The 26,896-nt window shown below is 41.7% G+C and overlaps 2 protein-coding genes across 3 annotated transcripts in view; one reads left to right on the top strand and one right to left on the bottom strand.

The window, feature by feature from the left end:
* The first annotated feature begins 15,224 nt into the window (after nt 1-15,224).
* Nucleotides 15,225-18,082, top strand: PPP1R3G (protein phosphatase 1 regulatory subunit 3G). Its single transcript, XM_071553316.1, has one exon. It carries the CDS (start codon nt 15,569-15,571, stop codon nt 16,427-16,429), a length of 861 nt encoding a protein of 286 aa, XP_071409417.1. The 5' UTR covers nt 15,225-15,568; the 3' UTR covers nt 16,430-18,082.
* A 5,340-nt stretch (nt 18,083-23,422) lies between these two features.
* The window catches only part of LYRM4 (LYR motif containing 4), a 92,976-nt gene continuing 89,502 nt past the window's right edge, over nt 23,423-26,896 (bottom strand). The window contains exon 4 of one of the 2 annotated variants that reach the window (XR_011697659.1): nt 23,423-24,964. Coding sequence is in view for 1 of the 2 variants with exons in the window: in XM_071553317.1 (XP_071409418.1) it covers nt 24,902-24,964 (63 nt within the window). In the remaining variant the exon portion in view is untranslated. The remainder of the gene's footprint in view (nt 24,965-26,896) is intronic. The other variant, XM_071553317.1, reaches the window with a different exon arrangement.

The raw sequence follows: 26,896 nt of genomic DNA, 5'->3' as shown, positions 1-26,896 counted from the left end.
CCCTCCGTGCCGTGAGGTCACGTCCGCCGACTCCGGTGGCACAGCCCCTTCCGCTGTGTCCGTCCCAGCCCATGTGGATGCTCGGGACGCTCCCGAACAAACCCCGCACCGCCCGGGATGCGGATGCGGGTGCGGGTGCGATGGCGAGCGGTGCTGTAGCCTGTGCGTGTGTCAGAGCCCAGAGCGAGCACACGAACCCCTCCTTGCAAGGGCACGTGGTGACAGTGAATTAAGAAACAATAAAATCCAATAGGATAGAATAAAATCCTTCCTTTTATTCAGCGGTGGGAACATGGTGAATAACCCTACCAAAGGCACGTTCCATCAGACTTGTGTGTTTCCAGGTTTATATACTTAGTTACAACTGAAAACCCCTCCCCAAAGTTAAGCACTATATTTCCAGTGACTGAACAGCTCTAATGGCTGCTCTTATCTCTGTTTATTTACTTTTAAATAAACAATGTTACAGCTTCAGGCCTCTAATCCAGACAGCTTTTCTGATTTATTTCTTACAGCTCAATCTTTAACCTAAACAAGGGGTTTGGTTTATTTCTCAGCTACAGGGTTAAATTCCTCTTTGTCTAAAGCTATGCATGGTTAAGACAACTGACAAACTTGAGTACAAGCTGAAATCAAAAATTAATTTAAAATACAAAGTTAGTACAGGTCTGATTAAAAATTAGTAAAGATCATATGATTTTATGGAGGAGGGATAAAATTCATTTTCTTGAGGGATCCCTGTATCAACAGGATGAGTGGGAACAGCTTCAGACTGAGAGTGGGTTTAGATTAGATATTGATGGTGAGGTACTGGTTGCCAGAGAGACTGTGGATGCCCCTTCCCAGGAAGTGTTCAAGGCCAGGTTGGATGGAGCTCTAGTGAAGGTGTCCCTGCCAAAGGCAGCGGGTTTGGAACTAGATGAGCTTTAAGGTCTCTCCCAATCCAAATCCAAATCATTCCGTGATGCACAAGTGGCTCTGCAGGTATTGCAGGGCAGCGTTCTGGGGCCCCAGGGCACATTTCCTGAAAGTCTGCTCAGTGAAGCAAGTATTGCATAAGGGCCATGGATTAGGGCTCTGCCTCTGATGTGTTGTCTCACTGCTCCTTCTGTACATTGTGTATTTTATATAAAGCATGCACAAAAATTTCCTCTTTTCTGCCTTCCTGCAATTTTTCTTTTCACAGTCCCCTACCTTGATGGCTCCTGGTTTAGTTTAAAATGGTACCAAGCAACTTGCTTGGTAGTTGCTGCTTCTGCACACTGTATGAGGCTGTATGTAACCTGACATTAGAACACCCCCCAGCTCTGTTCTCCACGAGTCCATCAAGCTGGCGACCCTGATGCTCAGTTTCAATGCCAGTTTTACAGCAGTTATTCCAGAGATCTCAGGCTTGCCCCAGGGAGATCTCGACCTGCTATTTCTAGGAGAGACATTCAGTGTTAATGCTCGGTTTGATGGTTCCTCTCACTTAGGTGGTGGATGCCGTAAACCTGAGCAGAGTGAAAAGGGCCATCCTTGCAAGGTCTGTGTTACAGAACCACGGCTGCCCCATGAAAGGAGGATGCTACGGAGGAGTCCAGTGCTTCTGGCTCTTTAGGCTGAGTCAGAGCCACTTGTTTCAGGGTACTGTGCTTTCCAAGTGCTTATGTGCTGGAGTGACATCAGGATGCTGCTGCTCTGAACTTGGTGACTTGTATCCTCCATGGCGTGAGACTGAGATGAAACCACATGTCATGAGGTCACCACCTCATTAACACTTGCATCTGCACTCACACTGCCTGTATAAATTGGATTGATTGAATTATTATGAATCAGAAAATGCTATGTAATCACAGAGCTTTCTAATTTAAAGTATGCAAACCTTAATGGGAAAAGCAGTGCAGGATTAATGTCAGTTGTTATATCCACAAGCAGAAGCCTCTGTGCACAGATGAGCATCACACAGGATGATCAGAAAGCCTGTTCTGCTGCAGGGGTGAAAAGTTCAAGCCCCTGATCAGTAAGCCCAGGGAGTCAGGCAGAAAATTCAGCAACACTCAAAACAGCATGTGGAGGTGTTTGGGGTTTTTTGGTGTGTATGTGGGTTTTGGTTTTGTTTGGTTTTATTTGTTTGTTTTGTGTGGGTTCTGGGCTTTGTTGGGGGTTTTTTGTGAGCTACTCTGTGCTAATAAAATTTATGCTTTATTCTAGGGATACAAATGGATGGGGAAAAATGAGTGTAAAATATGTTGGGGAAGGGTCAAGAGAGTCAAGATTCATGGCTGCATATTGAGTCAGTATTTTATGGATTCTGGCAGGAGTGGAATTCGCTGCAGCTCAGTGGAGCATTGAAGGATTCACATCACTGTTGGTTCATAGTCAGGCAATGAATCTTAACCCACTCCTACTCATGTGTGTTGGCTGTTCTATTATAGACTATGTGTGTTTTAGAGAACTCCTTGAAGATACTGAACTGCATTAAAAAACCCACTTAGCAATCCAGTAGTCTGTGCTGCAACATCCAGACCTTCCCCATCTTTAAATTATATATGTGTGTGTGTATGTTAATTGTTCATTAATGCTGACATTTTTATAGTGGTCATTACAGTTTTATGAGTAATTTGGTATGGGATTTCTGTATCTTGTGAAAAAACCCCCAAACAACCTTTTAAACTCTAAATAACTTAAGCAGTAAAGCTATCACAATTTTTCCAAGGATTTCAAACCCATGACAGGGTAATGCAGTTTTACAGCATTTCAGTTTCTGCTTGGAGACAGTTACAGGCTGTAGTAAAGAGGAAAGGATTGCCTTGAGGCAACCTGTGGTGATAACTTAGAATACAGAAGGATCTCTCAAATATTTCCTGGGACTGGTGGAATTTAATTCTGCTTTTGTAGAAAATGACTGAGTTTGGAAAGAAAAGCCTGATCTTCACATTATGTACAATATCTCTAGTTGTGAAGCCCAGCTGCTTCTTGCATGCATTTTTTTTCTCACTATGGAAGAACTATCTTAATCTTTCTGTTGGATTTTCTGATTTTAAAAACATTATTGAAATACTTAGAAATCTTAACAAATAGAAATACTTTCAAATAGAATGCAAATACTTAGAAATACTTACAAATCTAAACAAGGATTTGTCACAGCATTTTGAAATGGCTTTGTGCCTTTAAGATGAAACAAAATATTTTTCTTTTCAGTCATTGTTTTTAATTTCTTAAGTAGTGTTGACTGCAGAAAAAAGGAAGGAAGTTGTCTAAATCTTTTACCCTTGGCTATTGTAATTAGTATTTTGCAAAACAGAACCAAACAGATACCTCTGGTGCCACGTTCATCTGAATTTAATAAAGTGCATAAGACTGAAACCCAGTAATTTACTTGATCAGTACTAACTGTTTTTTTCACTGAGGAAAGTGGAATATGTGGATAGTTAGTGTTATATCCTGTTTTTCACACACTTCAGTCCATACATTCAGAGCAGTGATGGACTATAAAAAAGATCCCACTCAGACTTGTTCTTCAAGGGGATTACAGGCAAAGCTCTGCCAACCTATTCCCCAAAGCAGTTGTTCAAGGCAGGAAGAATACTAAATAATACCTATGGACAAAGGTGTTGGATTTGGTTTAAAAGGCAATTAAAGAAACCCAACCAACCAACCAACCATCTGATGTTTCTTTCAGAATCAAACCCCTCTGTAATCTGGGAAACCTCATATTTGCTCAATTTTGTGGTATTACAATAGGAGAAGAAATGCAAGGGATAATTCCTCCAGCAAGGTTCTGGGGAACAGGAGTGTATTTCCTCTATATTCCAGCAGGGCCTTCACCTCCACTTGCCTCCTAAGGGTCAGATTTTGACAGGGACCTGCATGGTACTCGGGAATCTTCATGCACTTTCTGTCTCCTCCTAAACAGGCACCATTTCTCCTCAACTTGACTAACCAATTAACGTGATCCTGTAAAACTTGTCTTAGCAGTTTTGTTCTCAATCTGTACAAAATTTTCCCAGTTATATGAATTGGTGTGCTAAAGGATATTAGTTTTCCCTGGAGGAATTTATCTTGATAGTACCCTTAGAGCATTTTATTTCTAGAAACATTAGTGCTGCTCTGGGGATTGCAGCAGATCATAGAATCATAGAATTGATTGGGTTGGAAAAGACCTCCGAGATCATCAAGTCCAACCCTTGGTCCAACTCCAGTCCCTTTACCAGATCATGGCACTCAGTGCCACGGCCAATCTCAGTTTAAAAACCTCCAGGGATGGGGAATCCACCCCCTCTCTGGGCAGCCCATTCCAATGCCTGATTACTCTCTCTGGAAAGAATTTTTTTCTGATCTCCAACTTCAATTTCCCCTTTGCAGAGCTTGAGCCCGTGCCCCCTTGTCCTATTGCTGAGTGCCTGGGAGAAGAGACCAACCCCCATCTGGCTAGAACTTCCCTTCAGGTAGTTCTAGAGAGTGATGAGATCAATCACACTGTTACTTTATTACACCATTATGAAGATTCAGAATGCAAGGCAAAGAGAAAATAAAACTAAGCATTCCTTCCTGTACACACCTTAAAAATAATTAAAAGCCTATAAATTTAGAAGTAGGGTGCATTTTCTCTTAAGAACAGTGCAGAGTAGTTTTTTCCTGTGACAGCTCAAGCTCCCAGAGTGCTTCAAGGAGAGGATTTGCCATTTGCACCAATAAGGCAGTAATATTTCCTGTACCTGTTACTGTGCAGACCTTTCTATGTTAATGTATACTGTAAATAAGTGTTTGGATTGCAAGCCACTGGTATTTTCCCACCAATAAACTGTTTCTCTGACACCCCCAAACCATAAGAGGTGACCTCATCACTGTCTAGAACTACCTGAAGGGAAGTTCTGGCCAGGTGGGGGTTGGTCTCTTCTCCCAGGCACTCAGCAATAGGACAAGGGGGCACAGGCTCAAGCTCTGCAAAGGGAAATTGAAGTTGGAGATCAGAAAAAAATTCTTTCCAGAGAGAGTAATCAGGCATTGGAATGGGCTGCCCAGAGAGGGGGTGGATTCCCCATCCCTGGAGAGTTTTAAACTGAGATTGGCCGTGGCACTGAGTGCCATGATCTGGTAAAGGGACTGGAGTTGGACCAAGGGTTGGACTTGATGATCTTGGAGATCTTTTCCAACTCAATCAATTCTATGATTCTATAAAAGCTCCTGTGCTGCACATCCCACAGCCTCGTGGGTGTTTCCATTGAGGATGGGCAGAAAAGTGTGGTCCTCCAAGTTTAGAGCAGCAAAACTTCAATCCCCCTTTTGCAGTGCAGCCTCTGAGTCCTGTGGCTGCTGGTTTCAACCAGAGAGAAGCTGGAGTTGTTGCCAGCAGAGGCAGAAAGCCCCAGGGAGAGGAACTGTTCTCTCAGCCAGCTGGAAACCTCTTTTCTTGTGGCTGGATGGAGAGCTTGTCTCAGCCATCCCATCTGCACACAGAGCACCACAAAGCAGTTACTGGAGTGCTTGGATCACCTATGAAATCAAGAAACAGAAACTGCAGGGTAATTTAAAATAACCCAAGATTAAAAAACCCAACCAACCCAAAAACCTGTTCCCAGCTAAGAGCAGTGTTTTCAGCAGGATCTAAAATATTTAGGGACCATGTGGCACTATCAAAAGTGAAGGACTTTAAGTTTAAAAGTAGAATTGTACATTTCATTCTTTTGAGCAAGATTCAAAGTTTTAGTACAGAAGCACTTAAAGAATGATCCCTGCCCCCACCCTCCAGCTGTGTTTGACAGCAGCTCATGAGGAACTGGCTCAGAGGCTCAAAGGAAGCAAGTTTGGTTCAGGAAGTATTGAAAAGACTGTGAAGGGTAACTATCCAATTAGTATAAATACACACATGTGTATGACTATAAACACATAAAAACACATGAGAGAGACACAGGAGGATAGACAAGAGTGTGAACATAAATGTGTGTGTGTGTATTTATATCTGAGTTGAAGCCCATAACTGCAGACATAACATTATTTTTATTTCTGGTCTCCATGATTTTTAAAACTGGAAGTCTCCCAAGCACCTTTCCAAGGAGGAGTTCACAGTTAAAATGTTATGTGAACAGACTGTTCTAGTCTGCTTTCCTTTCAGAATTTTACACAGTCATTAATATTCAAATTTGAAAGCAACACAGGCTTCACAATTAAATAAAAATGCTCTGTCTTTGGCCAAGATGAACCTTTTGTTCTTGGAGAGAGAAGGAAGTGACTTCTGAAAAATGAAAGCATCCTTCTTGTGGGAGAAGTTAGAAATGCCATTTTTTCTTCACTTGGCAGGATAAGTAGAAAACAGCATATAAAATCAAGTGAAAGTAAGTGGAGGGAGACAGAGAAAGGTGTGAATGGCACCACTTCTTCAAGAACACCTTCATTTTGAAAAAAAAGTGTCTTCTTTCAAATGAATTGTTTTTGTGGCTTCTCCTTGAAGTATTTTCAAACTGAAGTGAGTTGAGTCCTCCTGCTTCAGGATTGAAAAGATAAACAGCTCAGTTTTGGCACCATTAGGCTGCATTCACAGTCTATCATACTACAGAGACATTAGAAATGATTCACTGAAATATGGAAGCAGCAGCCTTTAAATGTCTCCTCAGTTTGGGAGTGAAAAGAAATAGGAGACATGTGGGATTTGTCTTTTTGTTTTAGTTGGAAATGAAAATGGAGACAGAAGCAGAGTCACAGCAGATTAGTATCCAGACACCAGCAAAGGAAACATATTTAACTAAACTTATTCTTAAATATTTACTGTATAAAAATGTGAACTATATATTATCTGCAGATGGCTTGGAAAAAGGAACTGCCCTGAATTATGCCAAGTACTAGGAAGAAAGAGTCTAAATGAACTTTATTAAGGTTGCAATTCCAGTTCATGATGATATGAATCATGATAGCATTATTTGACAAGAGTTTAATGTCATGATCACATATTACTTCCATGGCTGGAGGACTTGGACTTCATTTTCTTCAAATTACAGAGAATGTGAGAAAGGAAAGGAAGGTCCTGCCATGGAGGCAAGTGATTTTCTAGCCCTAAAGGGACAAAATTTTATTGCTGCTCCTGATATTAAGCACCTGACAGTGCTATGCAAATTGCTTAAACTACCTTGGCTACCTGTTGCATGTTGCTGACTTTCTACTCTGATAGCCCAAGCAGTCAGATTTCAGAGGAACTGAGCACTCAGAGCTGTGGCTGAAATCAGAGGGAGTGAAGCTCTGAGTCCATGAAAAACCTGCTGTACTCATAAGCAATTTCACAAGTTGAGTTGCATGCTTCCAAAATGAGCACTCAGAATAAACAGACACTTTTTAGTTTGAGTTTTCCTCAGCTCAGCTCTCTAATGGTAAAATAAGGAATACTTCATATCATATTAGTCTGCTGTGTCTGAGAGATTTGAAGATCCTGTGAGGAAATCCGATCCCATCTCAGAGCAGGACTGGAATACTGTTCAGTAAGTAAGGCCTGCAGCTACACTTTGAGCACTGTAGGGAAAAGCAGTGACAACACCATTGAGCAGTTCTTAATGAGACAGTCCTGAGAGAAAAACAGCCTAAAATGCATAATTAAGGGCTGTAACCTAAATGATACACTAAAAAAGAAATAAAATGGGCTGCATTAAGGTTATAAAGGGGATGTGACTTGAGCCAATTTTAGTGTATTGGTGCTTGAATCTGTATTTCCATCGTTGTTTTAACATGGCTTTTTTTTGGTGGGTAACTAATCCTAAGCTTTGTCCTGCTCTTTAGAATAAAAGTAATGATGCACTGATTGGATGAAAACATCATATTGTCCATTCAAATGTGGGCAATTATACGAAGTGTATTTTTACATTACATATATTATTATATATTTTACAATTCCTATAACATTTTATAACATCAGCTTGGGGGAACATGTCTCCCAATCCCACAAAGCAGTGACTTTGCTGAAATTACTCAGATGTTGCAGAGACACAGATATTTGCAATATAATACTTGCTAAAATTATTTGTAAGCTTAGGTTCAATTATTTCACCTGCCCAGCAACATCGCTGCAGTTTGGTCAGCAATTCTTTGCAAACAGCCAGTACAGGTGTTGGTAAACCTGACCTTTTATTTTTATTCTGAGCATTCAGGTTCTTTTTCTGCTTTTTTCCATGTCAACAATTTTCACAGCTCAGGCAATAAAAGTATAGTGGAGGCAGGGAAGAATAAAACAGCTACCTAAAATTTAGTCATTTTTCTTACAAAAAAAATTGATTCAAGCATCTGCTTTGTGTTTCATACCAAGATGTTGCAAATCTGTTACAGCAAGAACAGTTCAAGATATTTTTTCCAAGACAGGAAATAGAATCTTTTCCAACAAAATTGCCATTTGGTCATTGAAGAAAAGTTAATTTCTCATTAAAAATAGCCAACTGATGAATCGTTTATTTCCTTATTAAGAGACATGGCAATATTGGTTTTAATACCTCTGTAAATGTTCCATAAACTTTTATGTGACAGGTTCAGCAGCAACCCTGACTTCACATTGGCACATCTCCTCCTCCTTCGTCCTTTAACCAGTGATTCCTGCCTTCTCTTTTCCCCACCAGGCTGCAGCAGGTCCCCTCTGGAGCTGTGCTAATGCACCCTTTCATTTTTGTGTGGTGAACTCTTTCTGTCCTGCATTAGCACCCCGACAGGATCATGTGTGCCTTGTACTGAAAGGCTTCAACTGATCTGCTTCAAATGGAAGATCCTGATTTTAGAGTGTTTTCTGATTTTCAAGTGTTAGACAATGCAGGTTCCATTTGCAGGACAGGTGATCTTTGACATGTTCCTTCCCTTTTTAATTTTGTTGCTGAAGAGGAATGTATTTACAATGAGATGAAACAGAAAAGCAATTACAATCAACCACACCACCAGATGGAGCTTCTTTTCTGCCTTTCCACTGAAGGTGCCGAACCTGTGGGACTGAACTCACTGGGACTGGGGGACTTTAGCTCTATTTATAGTCAATGAAATAGAAAACTCTTCTTATTTTTACTTCTGGTGATGCAGGACTGAGCATCCCTGCATTCACAGGTGGCTATCCCAGAGATTTCTATTTGTATTCTGTTAATGACAGCTCTTGTGCCAGTCCTCACTTTTGCAGCATTGGACTGCATTATACACTTGTATTATTTCTTGTTCCTGCACTTGAGAGTTTTCAAGTACAGCCTTGCTTTTTAGAATGAGACACTGATATTAAAGCAGCATGTATTTCTACCCTTTTTCCTTTCCTACTGTAAAAACTATCAACATTCTTTAGAAAAGCAAATCTCTCTTTATTCAATGCACTACATAATCTATTTTATTAACTGAAATTCAACTCTGAAGTCTCCTTTTGTGCTTTCAGCAGTTACAGATACCTAGTCACTGGTATACCTACCTCAGCTGAAGTTATGATGTTCATAAGTCATGAGAATCAATAGAAATTACAGTCTCTCTTACAGGATATACTCTACCAGATACCTGCTCTGCTCCCTGCTGTTAATTGAGAACAGGCTGTAAGTGAGGCAGTCCTTGGGAAATGCACAGACAGCGTTGAATTTACTCCTTTTCTGACAGTTTGAAAGAAGACATGTTCAAGCAAGCAATTTTTAATGTAGAGTTCATACAGCAAGATGACTTGGAAAGCCTATTCCTCTATTTTAACCCAAGTGAAAGAAATGGGACTGCTGTACAACTCACCTGGCTGTGACTGCTGGACCGAAATGTTGGCCTGCATTTGCCAGGAGTCATTAGAACAGGCTGCATTGCACAACTCTGTTTTCCCAGAGGACAGGGAGGTGGCTGAGCTGATGAGGTCAGCTTAGCATTCCATTGTGCCACGTCAAACACAACTCTGCAGACCAGCAAGGTTCTGCCAGCGACGTCACCAAGGTCCTTCTGACCAGCTGGCAGATTCTGCTGTCCCAGAGAGACCCAATGAGTTCATGCCATTATTGATTTTGAGTGAGCTACACACCTTCTTGCTTGTGACAAAGACAAACACAGGAAAACAAAACAGAATTTATGTGGGTACAAGTTCATGTTGTTTTCCATTTTCACTTCCCATTTCCAAAGTGTAAAAAAATCTAATGCCTCAGAGGGGGAAGAAAGGGAGGGGAAATTTAATGCCTCAGACATCTAATATTTATATGCTAACAACTCAGAAAGGTGGCTTAGAGTTGTGTTGTTTTGTCATGTTTTAGGCACTTTCTAGGAGTTCCTTTTGGAGGGTATGTCAAACATTTGGAATTTTGGAGTGTTCTTGGACGAGCTACACGTATCTTCTGTCTGAAGAAGTTTCTTTACAGAGTTTTAAACAGAGATTGTTTTTTGTTTTCTGAAGGTAGACTGCTAGGTGGCAGAGCAGGAGCAAAATCCAGCAATTTAAGAGAGACAGCAAGAAAAAAATCAATTATTTTAACAGCCTAGCAATAGTTCTGGTGATAAAATGCTTTTCATATCTACCCACATGGTAAGATGGAGCTTCTTTCTCACGGAATTCCGAAGCAATACACCAGCAAAATGTAGGACAAGATTTTGATCCAAATTATATTCTTCCTAGATTGCAAAACAAAGCCACAAAACCCCACACACAAACCCCCAACCAAGCGAAAACACACCCAAACAAAAAACCCCATAGAGGTTTTACATGTGAGAACCTGGATCCCAGTGTTCATCAGAAACTTTTGAAAGAGATGCGGTTCTGCAACTTTCTGGAGATCCACATTAAACCAAACAAAACCCCTAAAACAAAACCCTTTTCAACTCCTATGCTGTGAATACATTTTGGAAGCTGAAACCATTTTTTCTCACTGATAATCTGAACTTTTCCTTTTCAAAGACTGTTTATTTGGGTTAAATTGTTGAAATGCAACAGTGAGTCTGTCAGGAAGGCAGGATGGCAGCTTGTACGTGGGAGGGATTTGTATCATCATATAATTTACTGATTGATAAATAACTTCAGATTTTCAGTGTCCCACATGAATATAAAAAGTTTAGATAAATACCTTATAAATATCGAAGGTATTAAACCAAATCTTGACACCTTTAGGAGGCACAATTATTGAATGAAAAGGTTTTGTGCAACATGGTTATGTCAGAGTTCATGCCAACTCCAGCCTGAATTTAGAATCCTTTATACCATTGCTATATATTTATTTGCCATGAAGAATGGCCTGGATTTTATATCAGATGCAGGGAAATCTTGAACCTACTGAAATCAATCACAAAACTCCAGCTTTGAGGAGGTGGCATTTCCCTCAAACGAAGGGACATTCTTTGTCTTCCTGCCAAATACTTAGTATTTGAAAAAGATATTCAACATCATTATAGTTCCAGAAAACTGAACAGGTGCATTTCCATGTATTTCAAGTCATCTCTACATCCCATAAGGGACATCAGAGGAAAGTCTGCTGAGACACAAGAAAAAAATATACAGCAGTGACCTCTAAAAGTCTGAGATTGTCTGAGAGACTCAAAGCTCTAAATGTTTTTACTTGCTGAGCATCCTGAAGAAATTTCATTTAAATCTTTGTGTTTAACATTTGTAAACTAAAGTGATCACTTCCATCTATTTGTTTCCATTTCAGTACTTTTCCCATTAAGGATCTAATGCATGCCTTTTTGAAGTACAGTCCTTGGTTTTCCTGCATAAAGAAGAAAATCAGGTCTACTATCTTCTGAATAATTTCTGTTCAAATTGTACCCACTGAAATTTTCATTCAGTGTTTGACCATCCTCATAAACACAGTGAACTGAAATCCCATCCTTACTAGAAACACAGAGAACCCAGAATTTCCAATGGGATAAGGAGCATTTTATTTTTTGTTAAAAATAATGGAGGAGGCTGTTAATACCCTCACTGCCATTTTTGTAAAGGAAACATGACTTAAAACTGGGATGAAAAACTACATAATTTTCAAAGTGAAGCAAGTAAGAATGCTGCTAGCATTTGGGAAAAGATGGTATTAATTTTGTGTGTGAACTGTGATAATCCCTGCATATTTCTAAATCCCTGTAAATTGGTTCATAGTGCTTGGGAGTTATGACTCATTCACATTTTCTTATTGTCATGGGAGATTTTCCTAGAAAAGGCTTAAGTAGGAAATTGGAGGGGTCTGGTATATTTGAAGTAGTCACATCCAAAAGTGGAATGCTTTCCCCTTGGACTAACTGGGAAATCTGCTGGGTTTGCATTTGAAGGTTGAAGTGCATTCAAAGAAAGGATGAACAGTGTTTGAATGGGCTTCAGCATTACATTGTGTGGTTGAGTTGAATCCACAGAATCCTCCAGTTACCTGATTCTGGGTGTCTGCAAACAAGCATTTTCATGTTCATTTTGTATTCAAGCGATGACAACTATTGACCCAAAGAGCTTGACCAATTTATTAATCTGCATAGCAAATAGAGCTCCAACCCAAAATCTCTGATCTAATGAGTCCTGAGAAATACATTCCCACACAATCATGGTGAGAATTGAAAAACAGTACCATGGATTGCTTATCAGTGATTTTGGCATTCTTTTAAAAAAAATTATTTTCAGTAGTTGTCTTAGGATGCAAATACTCCTACAAGTTGTGTATGCTGAATGCAGGAGGGGATCATGGTGGGCAAATGGGAAACAAGAAGGGGGGAAATGAAAGAAGAAAGTGCAATGTTGATCTTGTGTGTAGTTTATGACCTTAAACATGTTCCATCCAGGCTCAGGGAATGCAAAATACCTCCTGACTGCAAATGTGCTGTCTCTCTTTTAGTAGGAAACCCCTCTGTTTTTACCTCAGCATTTTCTTAATAATAAATGTAGAAAATAGTATTTAAAAGTCTGAGATCCTGGTTGACCCATTCTCTTAAGAGAAGCCACTTTGAAACACGTTAAGAGTCACTAAGTGCCTCCTTAACTAATGTCCTCTGGCATGGTTTGTTGCATAGCTGAACATCTGTTCCACACGTTTATCTGATTTTAAATTACCCCTTCCAAAATGATAGCAACTGATTCCAACTAGAAGTCTGACTTTGTATGCCCTTAATTGCCTGGTTTTAATTATTTTCCTGCAACATGCACTCATGTTGCCTTGACTGCTTTTGCTTAATTTCTGTGAATGGTAGTTCTTTTTGCAGGCCTGTCTCCCAGAGTTAAAGAACATATAAGAAATGTGTATTAATTGCTACCATATTACTTAACTTTTATCAATATTTACAGTTCATTTCTCCTTTTCCTGTCCCTTATTTTGCTTAAGCTTTTCACACTACTCTGTAATTCCTAGTAGTCCAAATGGTTTTGCCTTATGAGCAAATGGCACAATTTTCCCCTTTCACTACTTAAAACATTTGTTAATGATTTGGCAAGCTGGGAAAGCTTCCACATGAGGAAGTAAGGTCTGATTTCTTCATTTCTGTTTTCCTCACCATGAAATAGATAACACTTCAACAAAGTAAAGTAGTGGTGTTGTATTTATGTAAAGTATCAAAAATATACTATAAATACTAAGAACCCTTATCTAAACATCATCTATTAATTTTTCTTCTTTGCAGCTTGTAAATTTTGAGGTGCTACAAGCCTCAGATAGGTGAGCCATGAGGTCTCACTTCCAGGCACAGGTGAGAAAGCACCTGCACTGCAACCTGTTTTCATAACAGGAGAGTAGCCTAAAACTTTTGTCCCCTGTTCCGTTGCAGCCTCTGGCAGGCCAGGAGTGATGGTGAAAGCAGGTGACACCTTCCCTACCAGCAGTCACGTGCAGAAAGAAGACACTCGTGGTCCTCCTTCTTGTGCTGCATCACAGAGCTCAGCTGAGTAACTCAGGACCACGGTCTGGGGTTTGGTACTATAAAGTTGAGGCTGGTTAATTCAAAGAGCTGAAATGGCAGCATGGCAGCTCCCTTGGAGGGGACCAGACGAAGAAATGCTCCTGTGAAGGGTTTAGCCAACAGCCTGCTGGACGTGGCAGCTCCCAGCAGAGTGTTGGTGAGGAGCAGTTGGTGGCAAACTGGTGTTCGTCATGTTTTCCATCAGCACAGCAGGTGCCAGCCAGGATGTTTGCCCTTCCTTCCTCTTCTTACAGTGCTCTAAACCAAACTACAAGCAAATGTTGAGTAGTCAGATTATCTGGCACTTCTAACAGTTCGCTGTTCAGCTCTTCTGTCAAGGTGTAGTGAGAACATCCTCACAGCAGTATCTGCTAAGAAAACTCTTTGGTGGTGTTTCTGCTGCTTTGACATTCATTCCTCTGAGAGACCCAGACTGCACACTCAGTTGAACTGCACTGTACTCACTCACATTGGAAGGCTGCTTTTTGGCAACCAGATTGATGCTAAAAATAAAACCAACTATGCAAAACAAACAAAAAACCTCCTTGCTAAATCCATAGTGGGAGTTCGTTGCTTCAGAAAGCACCGTGTTATTTGCATATGCTTTTTAGTGTATTTTCCATGAGAAAAAGAATGGAGGGAAGTTTAGCAGTGTAGTATTTCTGCAATCATCCATGCAAATCGCCCCCAGACAATAGCTGTGGCACACACAAAGTACAGAACCAAGTTTGGAAACTTCTCGGATACAGATCTCACCATACTAATAAAAGCATCTTGTTAGGAGAATGCTGTTTACTGTGCACCATGCCTAGAAAATAAAACTGAGAGGGATTCTACTTCTCTTTATTTGTTTAAAAGGTAATGCCTGTGTTTTGATTTTCCTCTTTGATTTTTCGGTTGGAAACTTGGAAGATAGTCTGACCTTCTCAAAGGGCGTGTGTGCACACGTGTGTGTCTCCTGAGCCTTTGGACTTGGTTTTCCCAGAGTTACTGTTAGTACCGAGTGTGGGTAAAAGAAAAAAAAAAAGAAAAGAGAGATGTTTTATTACAAAACATATCATACTTCAAAAACTCAATGCCTTTGGAGTTTGTTTTACCTTTGGGATTTTGTCCTCGAGTTCTGGTCTCAAAGCTTTTCTCTGCAGAAAAGATGGGTGTAAACCCAACTAAACACAAAAGCCAGGGGTCTCACAAGCTCCCAGGGCTCACGGGCAGGACGCCCGGGCCGGCGGGGAGGGGAGGCTGAGCCGCGGTACCGAGGGCACGGCTGGAGCTCCTCGGTGATGCCAGCGGAGGGCTGGGGAGCTCCCGCTTAAAATCCCAACCCCTCCGGGCTCTTTCTTCGGGGCATCTCCGACGGGTGAAAGCCCAAATTACGCTGATGTTGATGATGATGATAGTAATAACCAAGCCTGCTCCGGCAGCTCGCAGCCCCGCTTTTTGCCTCTCCTGACCGTGCGGGGCGGAGCGGGGACCCCGGCGGGGCCTCTGCTCGCCGCCGCTGCCTCCCGCAGCCCCGCACGGCCGCGTTGCTCGCTGCTCGCCGCTCCGCACCCTGGTAACGGGAGGACGTGCGGGGCCGCCCGTCGCGGCTGTTTCCGCGTTGCCCGTCCAGGGCGGTCCCGCCCCCGCCCGCGGCCGGGGAGGCTCCGGGGCCGGCGGGGGGGACGCGCCCCCCGGCCCGGGGCCTTGCGGCGGGGGCTGCGGATAAAGCCGTGCCGGCCCGCCCGCCTGCCGGCACAGGGGCGGCCGGGACGGGCCCCCGGCCATGGCGAGCCCCGCACGGCCGGAGCTGGCGGCGGAGGAGCGGCGGCTCCGCGGGGCGGCCCCGACGGGGCCCCGCGACACCAAGCGGGAGGCGGCGGCGTCGGAGCCGCGGCTGGTGCTGCTGGAGGTGCGGCGCTGCGGGCGGCCCCCGGCCCCCGGCCCCGGCGAGCGGCAGGAGGAGGGGGAGGAGGAGGCAGAAGAGGAGGGGGATGCGGCGGCGGCGGCGGGCGAAGACTGCTGCGGCAAGTGCAAGAAGCGGGTGCAGTTCGCCGACTCGCTGGGGCTGAGCCTCGCCAGCGTGAAGCACTTCAGCGACACCGAGGAGCCGCAGGTGCCGCCCGCCGCGCTCTCCCACCTGCAGAGCCCTCCCGGAGAGGAGCGGGACCCGCCGCCGCCCGGGGGGGATCCCGCACCGCCCGCGCTGTTGCTGGTGCCCGACTTCCCCGACGGCGGCGACCCCGGCGCGGAGCGGCTGCGGCGGCAGCGCGTCTGCCTGGAGCGGCTGGGGCGGCCCGCGGCGCCCACCGACGTGTGCGGCACGGTGCGGGTGCTGGGCGGCCCCGGCCCCAAGGAGGTGACGGTGCGCTACACCTTCAACGAGTGGCTTTCCTTCGTGGACGTCCCGGCCGCGCCGCTGCCCCCCGAGCCGCCGGCCGAGCGCTTCGGCTTCACCCTGTGCGTGCCGCCGAGCCTGCGGGAGGGCTCTGCTCTGCACTTCGCCATCCGCTACCGCAGCGCGCAGGGCGAGTTCTGGGACAACAACGGCGGCCGCAACTACACCCTGCGGTGCTGCGGATGCCCCGGGGGCGGCCCCGCATCGCCCGCCGCCGCCCCCGCACCGCCCGCCGCGCCTCGCTACTGATGCCGGCCGGGCGAGGGGAGCCGACAGGACCCGCTCCCCGCGTGAGGCCTGTCTCGGGAGGGAGACAACCAGAGTGCCGAGGGCCCCCCGGCCCGGAGACTGCCCCAAGGCTGGTGGTTTTTAAGCGGGCACTTCAGTTTTGCCAGCGAAACATGGATGTGCGTAGGCTCGCATTGCTGTGGCTTGTGGAACCGTTCTATTTTTCTTTTTTGTTTTGTTTTGTTGGAGGGAACGAGGAGAATGAGTAGCGTGGGCTTTGCTTTTCCCCTCTTGAAGTGAATTTTTGAGGTCTTGATTTCGGCTTGACTCCACTTACCCGATTAGTCAGAGATGCTCAAGAGCACTCGTGTGAAAACTTCGTGGCGTGTTCGCTACAATTTAACTTAGGATACCAGTTTTCTCGTTCTCACATCCATCTCAAAGACACAGTACTGTGACAGCAACGGTGTGCTTTGTCCTTTTTTTATTATTATTATTTTTTTTTTTAGTTCAATGGACTCCGTAACAATACGATTCACTGTTGTGAGCACCTGTTAAACTCGTGACAGGCTTGTGTGCCCGTCCCACCTTTGCGGGCAGTCAGTTCTGGGGCTGGACTGGGCTGCTCTGGTTTCTGTCATTCAGCACACTTTGATACCGCTCCCTGCTCTCCAGGCTCACATGTAGATCCTATCTGGCTAATAGCAGCCAACAGGGACTTCTGCAAAGATTTGTTGCTTAAAATAGACTGGTGGCTTCTTTTCACACAACTGACAAGTCTAAAACCGGGATAAAGGAGGAGTTAAAATATTTGCTGATGCTGCGTTTATCAGGAGAACTTTGGTAACACCTTCGAGTCATGCACTGTGAAGTAAAAGATGGTGTCTGTCTCGTACACGGTTCTGTATTTTCAGGTTTGGGGAGCAGATGCTGATTTGGATGACCTTCTCACTGAGCAGTGACGATGAGATAACAGAGAGGGCGTCCTCAGTAACGAATCAAAACAAGTGCCTTAGTTCAGCTCTCCTTATGTTACATTTTGCACCACATTTCTCAAGTATTTATAATTTATTCAGCTTATTTTGCTACGTATTTTTCTGTATTTGTATGTTGCTGGGAAAGGACTTTGTTGTGCACACAGCTGGACTTTATAGCACTGGACACTTGAAATGATTTTACCGTCTTCACTCTTGCACTGCAAGCCTAGAGGTCGACTACTGCTGGTGTCCCAAGTCCTGAAATTAAGCAAAAAAAGTACCAATGCAAATGGGTTTGTAAGAATAAAAGAAAGTTTTAAAAAAAGTTAAACAGCTCACCATTACACATCTCTTTGATTTTCTGTATAGGAAAACTTAACATGATACTTCTTAGCTTTGGAACCTGGTTGTGCCCCTGCCCTGACGTGTGCAGTGCCAGGGGGATCAGGCTGTTGGTGTGCCCCATGTCCTCTGCATAAGCAGCAATTGGGGCTGTAGCTGGAAATGACTGTTGTCCTGCCAGAGCCATGAGGCAAATTGCCCTGGAAGTCCTTGACAGCCACTTGTGACAGGTATCTTGTGCAGAGCTGTGATGTGAGGAAGCTTCACTGGCATGGGTGGAAAATAGGAGGGTCTCAGTCGAGTTTTGTTCTGGCTCTTCTGAAGACTCTTTGACTCTACTTGTTTTCTTTTGATACAGTATCTCAAAACATGGGTTAATTTTTTTAATGAAAGAATAAGACATTGTCAGAATGCAGAAAACATCCTGACATGGATGACGTTCTTCAAGTAAGACTTTGGAATATTATTTTCCTGTTTTAAGACTCTGAGATTTCTCAGGTCATCATTTTCTCTGAAGATGTAAAACAGCTTAAAGGTTATTATGAGAATGTTAGAAAAAATAGCTTCTTTATAAAATTTCCCATCCTTGAAAATATTTTCAAGCCTATAGATAACCTGCCTTTTGAGATAGCTGGAACAGACCCAGAGCTAGCAGGGAGTCTACTGGGGTAAAGACTTGAAGCAGAGAGAGCTTCAGAGTACAGGTCCTGCAGTTTTGCTAAACAGCCTGTCTTCCCTGCTCCCTAAAAACCCCACACATAAACCACAGTGTGAGAATACAGCCAGAGACAAGGAGGTGTTTTAATTCCTTCAGAAACCATCCTGCTGTCACACTGTACCAGTTGCTTTGACAACAGCTCTGTGCAAGCAAACAGGTCATATCATTGTTTTCCAAGTTACATGTAAACCCTCACCAAAACCATAAAAGGTTTTAAGGGAGAATGACAAACTCTGCTAGGTCCCACACAAGTTTGTTTTAAATCTATCATGCATTACAGGATTACAGGATGTTACATGGGATAATCTGGTATGAATTAGCCTTGCTTCAGATTGTTGCATCAATGAAATACTGTGCTCTTAAACTGATGTGTGATGCTAACAGTGTCAAAATTGATCCTTCATTTAAGTACAATACTTGGGATTTCTGAAGCCCATTCCTTGTTCTGTGCTTTGTTTATTAATTGCTTCAGAGAAGCCAAAAAAAGGAGGGGAGGGACTTGTCGCCAAACAGAATTTAAAGGAGTAGCCATGTGCTGGTGAGTGAGTCTGGGCACAGGTGCAGAGGTGGCACCTTGAAGAGTTCCAGCTTTCTGTGCTTAGCGATACAGGGCTAGAAACATTCTCAGATACTCTGTAAACTACAGGCAAGGGGTGTGAAACATCGACATCAAGAACAGGTAACATCACTGCGTGCTCTTCAGAGACATGATTTGAAATTTGAAATGCAAGAAAGTACTTGTTGAGGCTAAAAAGTAAAGTCTTTTGAGTGCTTCAGAAAATCAGTGGCAATCTAAAATCCTTCAAGTTGCTTTAATTAAAGCACAAAATTTTTGTGCTTTAGTAAAGTGCTTTTATTTGTGATAAATAATTACTTTTTGTGCAGGAAAGGGGGGACCTCTCTCAGATGAGAATGAAACACACTCACTCTTAATAGACAGTACATTTTTGTGCTTTTAAGATTTTATAGAAGCACAGATTTCCCAAGCAGGTTTCATAGACAGACTACACACAGTTAGTCTATATTTTCATAACTGTCTTTACTGAAAGCTATGGAAATCCAAGGCTTTACCAAAGATTACACTGGGCAGGAGTGTAAAAATCCAAACTGGACCGTGTGTGTACTGAAGGATTGCAAGTCTCTATCAGCAAAACATAAGGCTGTTGCTCATGGTCATAGGCTAAGTGGCATAATTGCAACATTATTCTTAAAGAAATATATTCAAAATGAAGTAGTTCTAATTCTATAAAATCTGAAGGCCAGTAGAGTAAAATGTTAAGTGAAGCACTCTTCGTGTTTGTTTGCATTACTGTTAATGCATTTTATAAAGATTCAAAGCATAACTTTTGGAGGATGTTCTCATAAACATGCTTCTTCCCCTAACTTAAATAAGAAATGATAAAGATTTATTGCCCTTTTGGAAAAACTCCAGCTCTAAAGATTTTCATTTTAAGCAGATTTCTGTACCCCTGCTATGAATTAAGGGCTTAGGGGAGAAATAGCTGTCAAATGGTTTTATAGGTATACATAAACAAACAAACAAAAATTAATATAGTTGAAAATCTATAGGGGTAACTGTGAAGGACATCAAAGTTAAATCTTCCTTAAGCAATTTTTTTGCCATGTACAATTGCTTTTAAATCCAGATTTAAATGATTCAGAAAAGGACTGCAAAGCTAAATTTACTTTGGTGTCATGAAGATCTGCAAACTTGAGTGAAAATTATTTCTGTTTTATTTAAAGTTTGGGCTTTCAGTCAGTACTTGGAAAGTCTGGCTTCTGCTCTCATTGGCTTCCCTGCGATTTGGATCCAGCCCAAAGTACTGCAGGAAGGTAGGGGAAATGATCTAGGTTTAATTGTCTATTCTGTTCAAAGTCTTGTGTTATGGGGTTAGGATAACATGGCACTGTGATGAATGTTCATCTGTCAGGAGTTCAAAATCTGCTGTCTATGCATGGCAGTAATTAAATCACCTTAATTGTTTTTTCATGATTCTTTTTAAGAGAGGGAAAATTACTTGCCTTGGATTAGCATATTGCCAAAGACTGTTATAAATATTTATGGGGTGTACTCTTTCAATAGAAAGCCTGTACATTCTTCACAGGTCTCCATAGTTCTTTTTCTCTGAACTCAGAAGAGCAGTTATTTGAATGCACTACTTACCATCATTTCCCTCCCTTGCAAAGCTTCAGCAGATATTGGGTTTAACAGTAAAAAAGGTAAGTAGTTTAGAAAGAAGCATCTTTTGCAAAACATATTTAATTTCCTCTGTAAGCTGCAGAATCTTTTTAAAGGTGGAAATGTTTCTGAAACAGGTTTAGAGTTGCCAATTTTTCCTTTTACAGTTATAGAAAATACACAGTTTTGGAAGAATTATTGGCTTCCCTGTTTGTTGTTGTTGTTGTTTGTTTCCTGCTTCCACATTAAGGGCTAATGCACTATTCTCACATTCTAAAATACTGAAAAAAGCAGGAATGTAAACACTCAGCTAAAGAGCTGCACACCTTGCTTCTATTTTTTATACAGGTCGTCAAGCTAAATATTCCTAAGAGTATGAAATGATTGTGTGCCTGTGTTAAGAACGGTGGAACAAAGCGATCAGTATAGCCCTGCCTTGAATAATGGCAGCGTTTCACTGCAGAGCATTATGGAAAACTCAGGAAAGCAGTGGGTGCTCAGCCCTTTCATGGCTCTGCTTACGCCATGTATGGTCTGAGCGGGGGGTCTGCACAGACGCGCTGCTGTTTCATCACAGGAACGAAGTTGGGGGGCTGATGCTTCTCCACAAAATTATTCCACCTGCTGACCTTAGAGGGTAAAAGTCTGGAAATGTGGTCAAGTTTTTTATATAGAAATACCTTTTAAGAAAAGGGGGTACTAAGTTCAAATCCTTCTTAGCCTATTTCAGCGTTGTATGTAAAGTGTTCACGCGCTTCTCTCTTGGGTTGCTCTCCTGCTGGACAGCTGCACCTCTGGTATATCTGGGCATTTTGAAACTGTGCTTTCTACTTGAGTAAAATTTCTTGAAGAAGCTGTAACACACAGCAGAAATGCCTATCCTTTCAACAGTGACTAACATTAATCAAATTAACGGTTCTTTTTTTTCTTTCAGAGTACCATTTCCAAGTTTATACTGTAAAAGTAACGACAGACTTCAGTATATGCAAACATTCAAATTTTGGCTCATACAGCTGAGGTCAATAGTTTGCTAAAATGTCAAGATCAGGAAAAGGCAAATATTTTTAATATAATACAAAAGCCAGCTGGTTTTGCTAAGGCACTGCAGCTTTAGTAAAGATATTTATTGAGCTCCCTTCTATTCTAAGGAAAAAAGATACACTTTTTATAATAGTGGACATTGCACATAAGTCATGGGATCATTCCTTTGTGTTTTAACTATTCTTGTTGTTTACACTGCTTTGACAAAATCCAACAAAGCTTCTGACAGCGTGCCAAGAGAGACTTAATGAGTATTGCAACGTAAACGGAACTGGTGAAGCACAGAAGGTGCAGCTGTAAGGGCAGAGCAGCTCCGAGGCTGCAGCAGTGCCAGCCCTCCAGTTCGTGTCTCCAGCAGTGACAATGAGCACATGCCCAGCCAAGACTAAGAACAGGACAAGTGGGTACAAACACAATGCTAAAGTCATTCCAGCCTGCAACTATTATTTCTGTGCTGCACTTCCTAAGACAGACATGGTTAGCAAATAGTTTCCCTCTGCAGTTTGTTGGATTTCCCATGATCAAGCATTTGGCAAGCTATGCTTTTACACAGAACTGGGCATGTTAAGAGAAAATTCCTTAAAAGGAGACATCAGGCAAAGAAAAAATATTTGTAGGTGTCTTCCAGCCATGTACAACTGATATACAGGTAACTAACACTAGCTGAGCATGCACTTATATGTATGTTACAAGAAAAGGTTTGTCCAAAACAGGGAAACAAGCATCTGAAATGCCATGACTGTTGGGTTTAAGTAGTAAATGCTAATACCTTTGCTGGCTTGGCACTTCTGTTAACAAGTTAAGATAGACTTTTGGACTGTAGCAGCAGAAGAGTTCTTGCAGTGCTTCTAATAAGTAATGCATAAATACTGTATGATAAGCTGATTGTTGATTTTGAATAAGAAATAATTTTTCCTTGACTGAGAAAGTGAGCTGTCTTAACCTCTGAGGTACTGACTGGGGAGAGGGTTACTACTGCTCCCTTGCAGGTATAAATAGATAAGGGAGAAAGAATCTGAGTGGTAACCTTGAAAATGAAGTAGGAGTAGACAGCATGAACTGGGGCAGCAGTGTTCTATCTACCACCAAAGGTTAACAACAGAATTGTCAGGCATTAAAGGAGAAGTAATCTCCTTCATACTTCTGAGGGAATTAACAAGACTTTTAACATTCCCAAGGCTGCACCCCTATATGACAGCACGTACCATCTACAGCTGTATTTTTGATAAAGAACTTCACTGGAAAGGTTCTGATATTTTGGAAGAACTGATTATGTATTGAAAGGGCCTCTATTTGAAACTAAATGCTTATTTTTTTGTGAACATGGTGAAAAACCAGACTATGTTACCAATGGAGTTGTCCCTCTATAATTGAGGTCTATGCTATTTATAAGGATGTTTATTTTGCTTCCTGGCATACATTCCCAGATCTTGAAATGGTATGTAGTGCTTGTTCCCGTAATTAAGCTGTTTTAAACAAGGATTTTGCATGTACTGTTTTAGGGCCCAGGTTTCTCACAGTATAAGACTGGCAGCCCTTCCAAGCCTGTGCCATCTAAGACTATAAGATGTTACTACATTTCTCTGAGCTCACTGGAAGTTTATGTAGCAATCAAACCTTTTTCCCTGCACTCTCATCATTAACTTAAATGCATTTCATTATCCAGTTGTGAATGTGGAGATTTAAAATGCAGAATGTATTTTACCTGTTAGAATAATTTAATCCATTTTAATTAAATTATCACTAAAAGCAATTTACATTGCAATGCTTATACACCTAGTAAGAGAAGAATTGTTAATGTATTTGCCTCTTATCTGAAAGTGAGAATGGAGGCTACATTTGTAGTCTCAAATACACATTATTTTGTACTTTTATTGTCCATGAAATGCATTACTATGCATTTCAATCTAACTGTACAAAATTGCAAAATACACTTTAAATGGCAGTGAGGAATGGGAGTTTGTTCTGAATTAGACACTTTGCTTTAATAGTGTTATCACAGAGCATGAACAACACAAAAATTGTAAGTTCTAAACAAAGATTAATTCTATGAAGCAAAGAAAGTAAGGGGAGGTTTTTAAAGGCCACTGTGTCATGGAACTAATTTTGAGTTTCTGTTTCTCACTTAAAAGACCCCACAACAATCCCCTGAAATAAAAGGAAGCTTTTTTCTGTTTGCCATTCGAAGAGCTTTGCACTGTTTAGTTTTTCCTGCAAATTTCTCATAGAAAACAAGCTTAAGCACAGCAATGACTTGAGCAGAATCTTATCAAATAATTTGCTTGTTTTTTTAACATATTGTCTTAAAAGTGTTGAGTATTCCACAGATTTGACAATAACCAATAACATGTGATACTGAGTGTTCCACTTTTGCTAGGCAAAGCTTGTTGCCAATTCCTGACTTACAGCAATTGAGGTCTTTTTTCTTCTGCAAAATTCAGGAGCTTTGTGAAAAAGGGAAACCTTGCATTAAAGTGATGTGGTGCTTTCTGCTAACAGCTGCACCTCAACAAATTAAAGGACTTGGTGGTGAAAATACATTTTCAGGTTCCCAAGCCTCAGTAATGCAAGTCTTGTATTCTGTTAGTTAACTATTTGTTAAAAGCAGGACAAGGCTGGCTATTAATCCTTGGAAACTAAAGAAACAGTGAAATTTTTATGTCACCTCCTGAAATGTCAGAGGATGCTCTTCAAAGAAACCACACAATTCAGGCTGTGATATTTGTAAGTATCAAGGTCCAGAAGATCAAAATTCTGTTCATCTCTGGTTTTAGTATTTAAAATAAAATACATACTTAGTAAATTAATTCATAAGCTGTGTATTTCTAACTGCAACTGGATCCAGAACTTAGTTACTGGGTGGGAGGTTTTAAATCTAATATATTTTTCGTGGTCAGTGAGAGACAAGGTCAGCAGCAGAATAATGTATCTGGTTACAGGTAGTTTAATGAAGTTTTATTGTCAAAGTAGGGCAGGAACTATTCCATCACATGGAACATACAAGCAAACACATTTCAAGACTATCTTACACGCTATCACAAATCACAGCCATCTATCTTAGAATGTGCGGACCACTAGAAAATAGTACTTTGGTTGCCAAAAACTGAGTCTCTCAGGCATTTCTTTTGCTGAACAGAAAAGCTCAGACATGTGCAGTGAGTTTACGCTTCTGGATGTGGCACTGTAGGATGCTGAAGATGGTCCAGTGTTGCTTCAGGATCAGAGGCTTCTCAGAGCTATGTGTTTCCTGGACTCTCAATAACCAGCTTCTGTGTGGAGTACATCTGGCCAATAGTCACCTGAAAGCAAACCAAAATATCAGAAAGCCAAAACCAGAAAGCAAACAGGCTTTAATTTAGGCTTAGCAAAAGAGATTAAAAAACCCCCAAGAACTGCATAGCCCATATATTAAGCTTTTTCATAATTACATTTCTTTTTCTATAAGCATTTCTTTTTGTAAATAATGCTGTTGTCTAGACTTTAAGAAAAATAGCCTACATCTAAAATACCTGCCAATATAAAATCTTGAAATAATGACATTGAGGAATACTGATCAAAGTCTCATGTTAAAAATTAACATTAGAAGTTACTACAGAGGAAAAGCAAGCAGGTTCTACGTTTAGAAAAATGAAATAAAATGAAAAATAAAAATATGGATATAGTCAGCAGATAGTTCTTACACTTTTTGGGTGGAGAGCTTAGATATAAATGGTGTGGCATGGAATTATTTTTCAGTTCCTTTGCAACCCTAATTTAATCTGCCTTACATACAGTGAAAACAGTCGAACAGTTGTTAGTTCAGCAGCAGCATTTTACACCTGGAACCACCTCCTGTTCATGTCCTTCTATATTTGTGCTTTCTACACTGCAACAAGGAAATGAAAAATGACAAAAAGGCAACAGTGATGCTTTGATTCCTCTTGCTCTGTAGTACTTTCTAGTCTCCTCACACCATGGGTAAATTGCAGTTGGGTGTGCAGTTAGCACTGTCACACACAGCTCTTTGCTTTGCACATGAGATGTGGAAGGAAGAAGTTTCATGCAACCAAAGCAGGAAAAGACAACATTTATTTTTAAAAGTATGAATTCTGGAGTCTAATTTTTAATATCTGCTATGCCCTTTCTTGCCCCTACTTTCTCCCCAAGGCCTGGGTACACAGTAGCTCTGTGTCCTTTTCACAAAAAATTCATGTATTTAATTATGGGATTAGGACAAAAAAAGCTAGCTGCTTAATTACACTAAGCACAATATATCTAGTAGAATTTAATACTGTTCAAATTAAGTCTGACAGCAAGTCAGGCTCTCAAAGTAGTAAAAAATTAGGGAGAGAATTTTTTTGGGCATTTTCCATTTACTATTTTTGTGGGGAAAAAATTCTGGCTGCTCTGAAATAGAAACTTCTCATCTATGCCCACACTCACAGAGAATGTGAATAATATTGCCATTTAGAAAATGAACTATTTCATCTTGATAAACAGCCTTGTCTGAAACTTGTAACGCATTGATTTTAATCTTGAAATATTTATTACAAGGGAGCATTTATGAGCAACTCCTAAAGGAACAGGAGTTCTCTTTGCCAGAAAATATTCCCTTCTTTTGGCACTCTAAGTTAGTAACAGCATACGAACAACTCTGATTATTTTTGAAACTACTCATGAGGTGTGTTGCATGCAGAGTATTTAAAACAAAGGCTGTACACAACTGTGGCATGTGTTACCACCAGAAATTTCAAGCTGTCAACAAGTGTTAGTTGTCACAGAGAACTCTCTGCTCTGGGTTATGTGACAAGCTGTACACTTTATTGCTGCCTTACCACAAACCACGCTGTAGGACTTCATTTTTGTATACTGTGTTTTGGAGCCCAAAGAATCTTTAATCCTTTCCCACACAGTAGAGCAAATTTAATGGGAGGCTCAGAGGGATTACAAAAATGCTGAAACCTGAATTGCATTTTTTTTTCCTCCCCCAGCTGGGGAGATAGATGAGACTGAGTACGTGACTTCTCAGTCCATCACACCCCGTTGGGGCAGACAGCTTTGTAGCAGAAAGGTACGAGCTGCTGTTTGCTGTGCCTGTGCCAACAGGTGACATTATTTACTGCTGCACCTCTTGACTTGCATGCCATAAAAGCACAGATTGATGTGTGAGCTGCTTGCTTAGTAAACCACAGGCATTTCAGTGAGCACAGAGCCACCAGAGCTGTGCTGTCAGCCTTTGCTGGGCTGAGCCT

Source organism: Pithys albifrons, chromosome 4, assembly GCF_047495875.1.
Source record: "Pithys albifrons albifrons isolate INPA30051 chromosome 4, PitAlb_v1, whole genome shotgun sequence".
Lineage (NCBI taxonomy): Eukaryota > Metazoa > Chordata > Aves > Passeriformes > Thamnophilidae > Pithys > Pithys albifrons.
The sequence above is the reverse complement of the archived record's forward strand: the minus strand, read 5'-3'. Positions and strand labels throughout refer to the sequence as shown.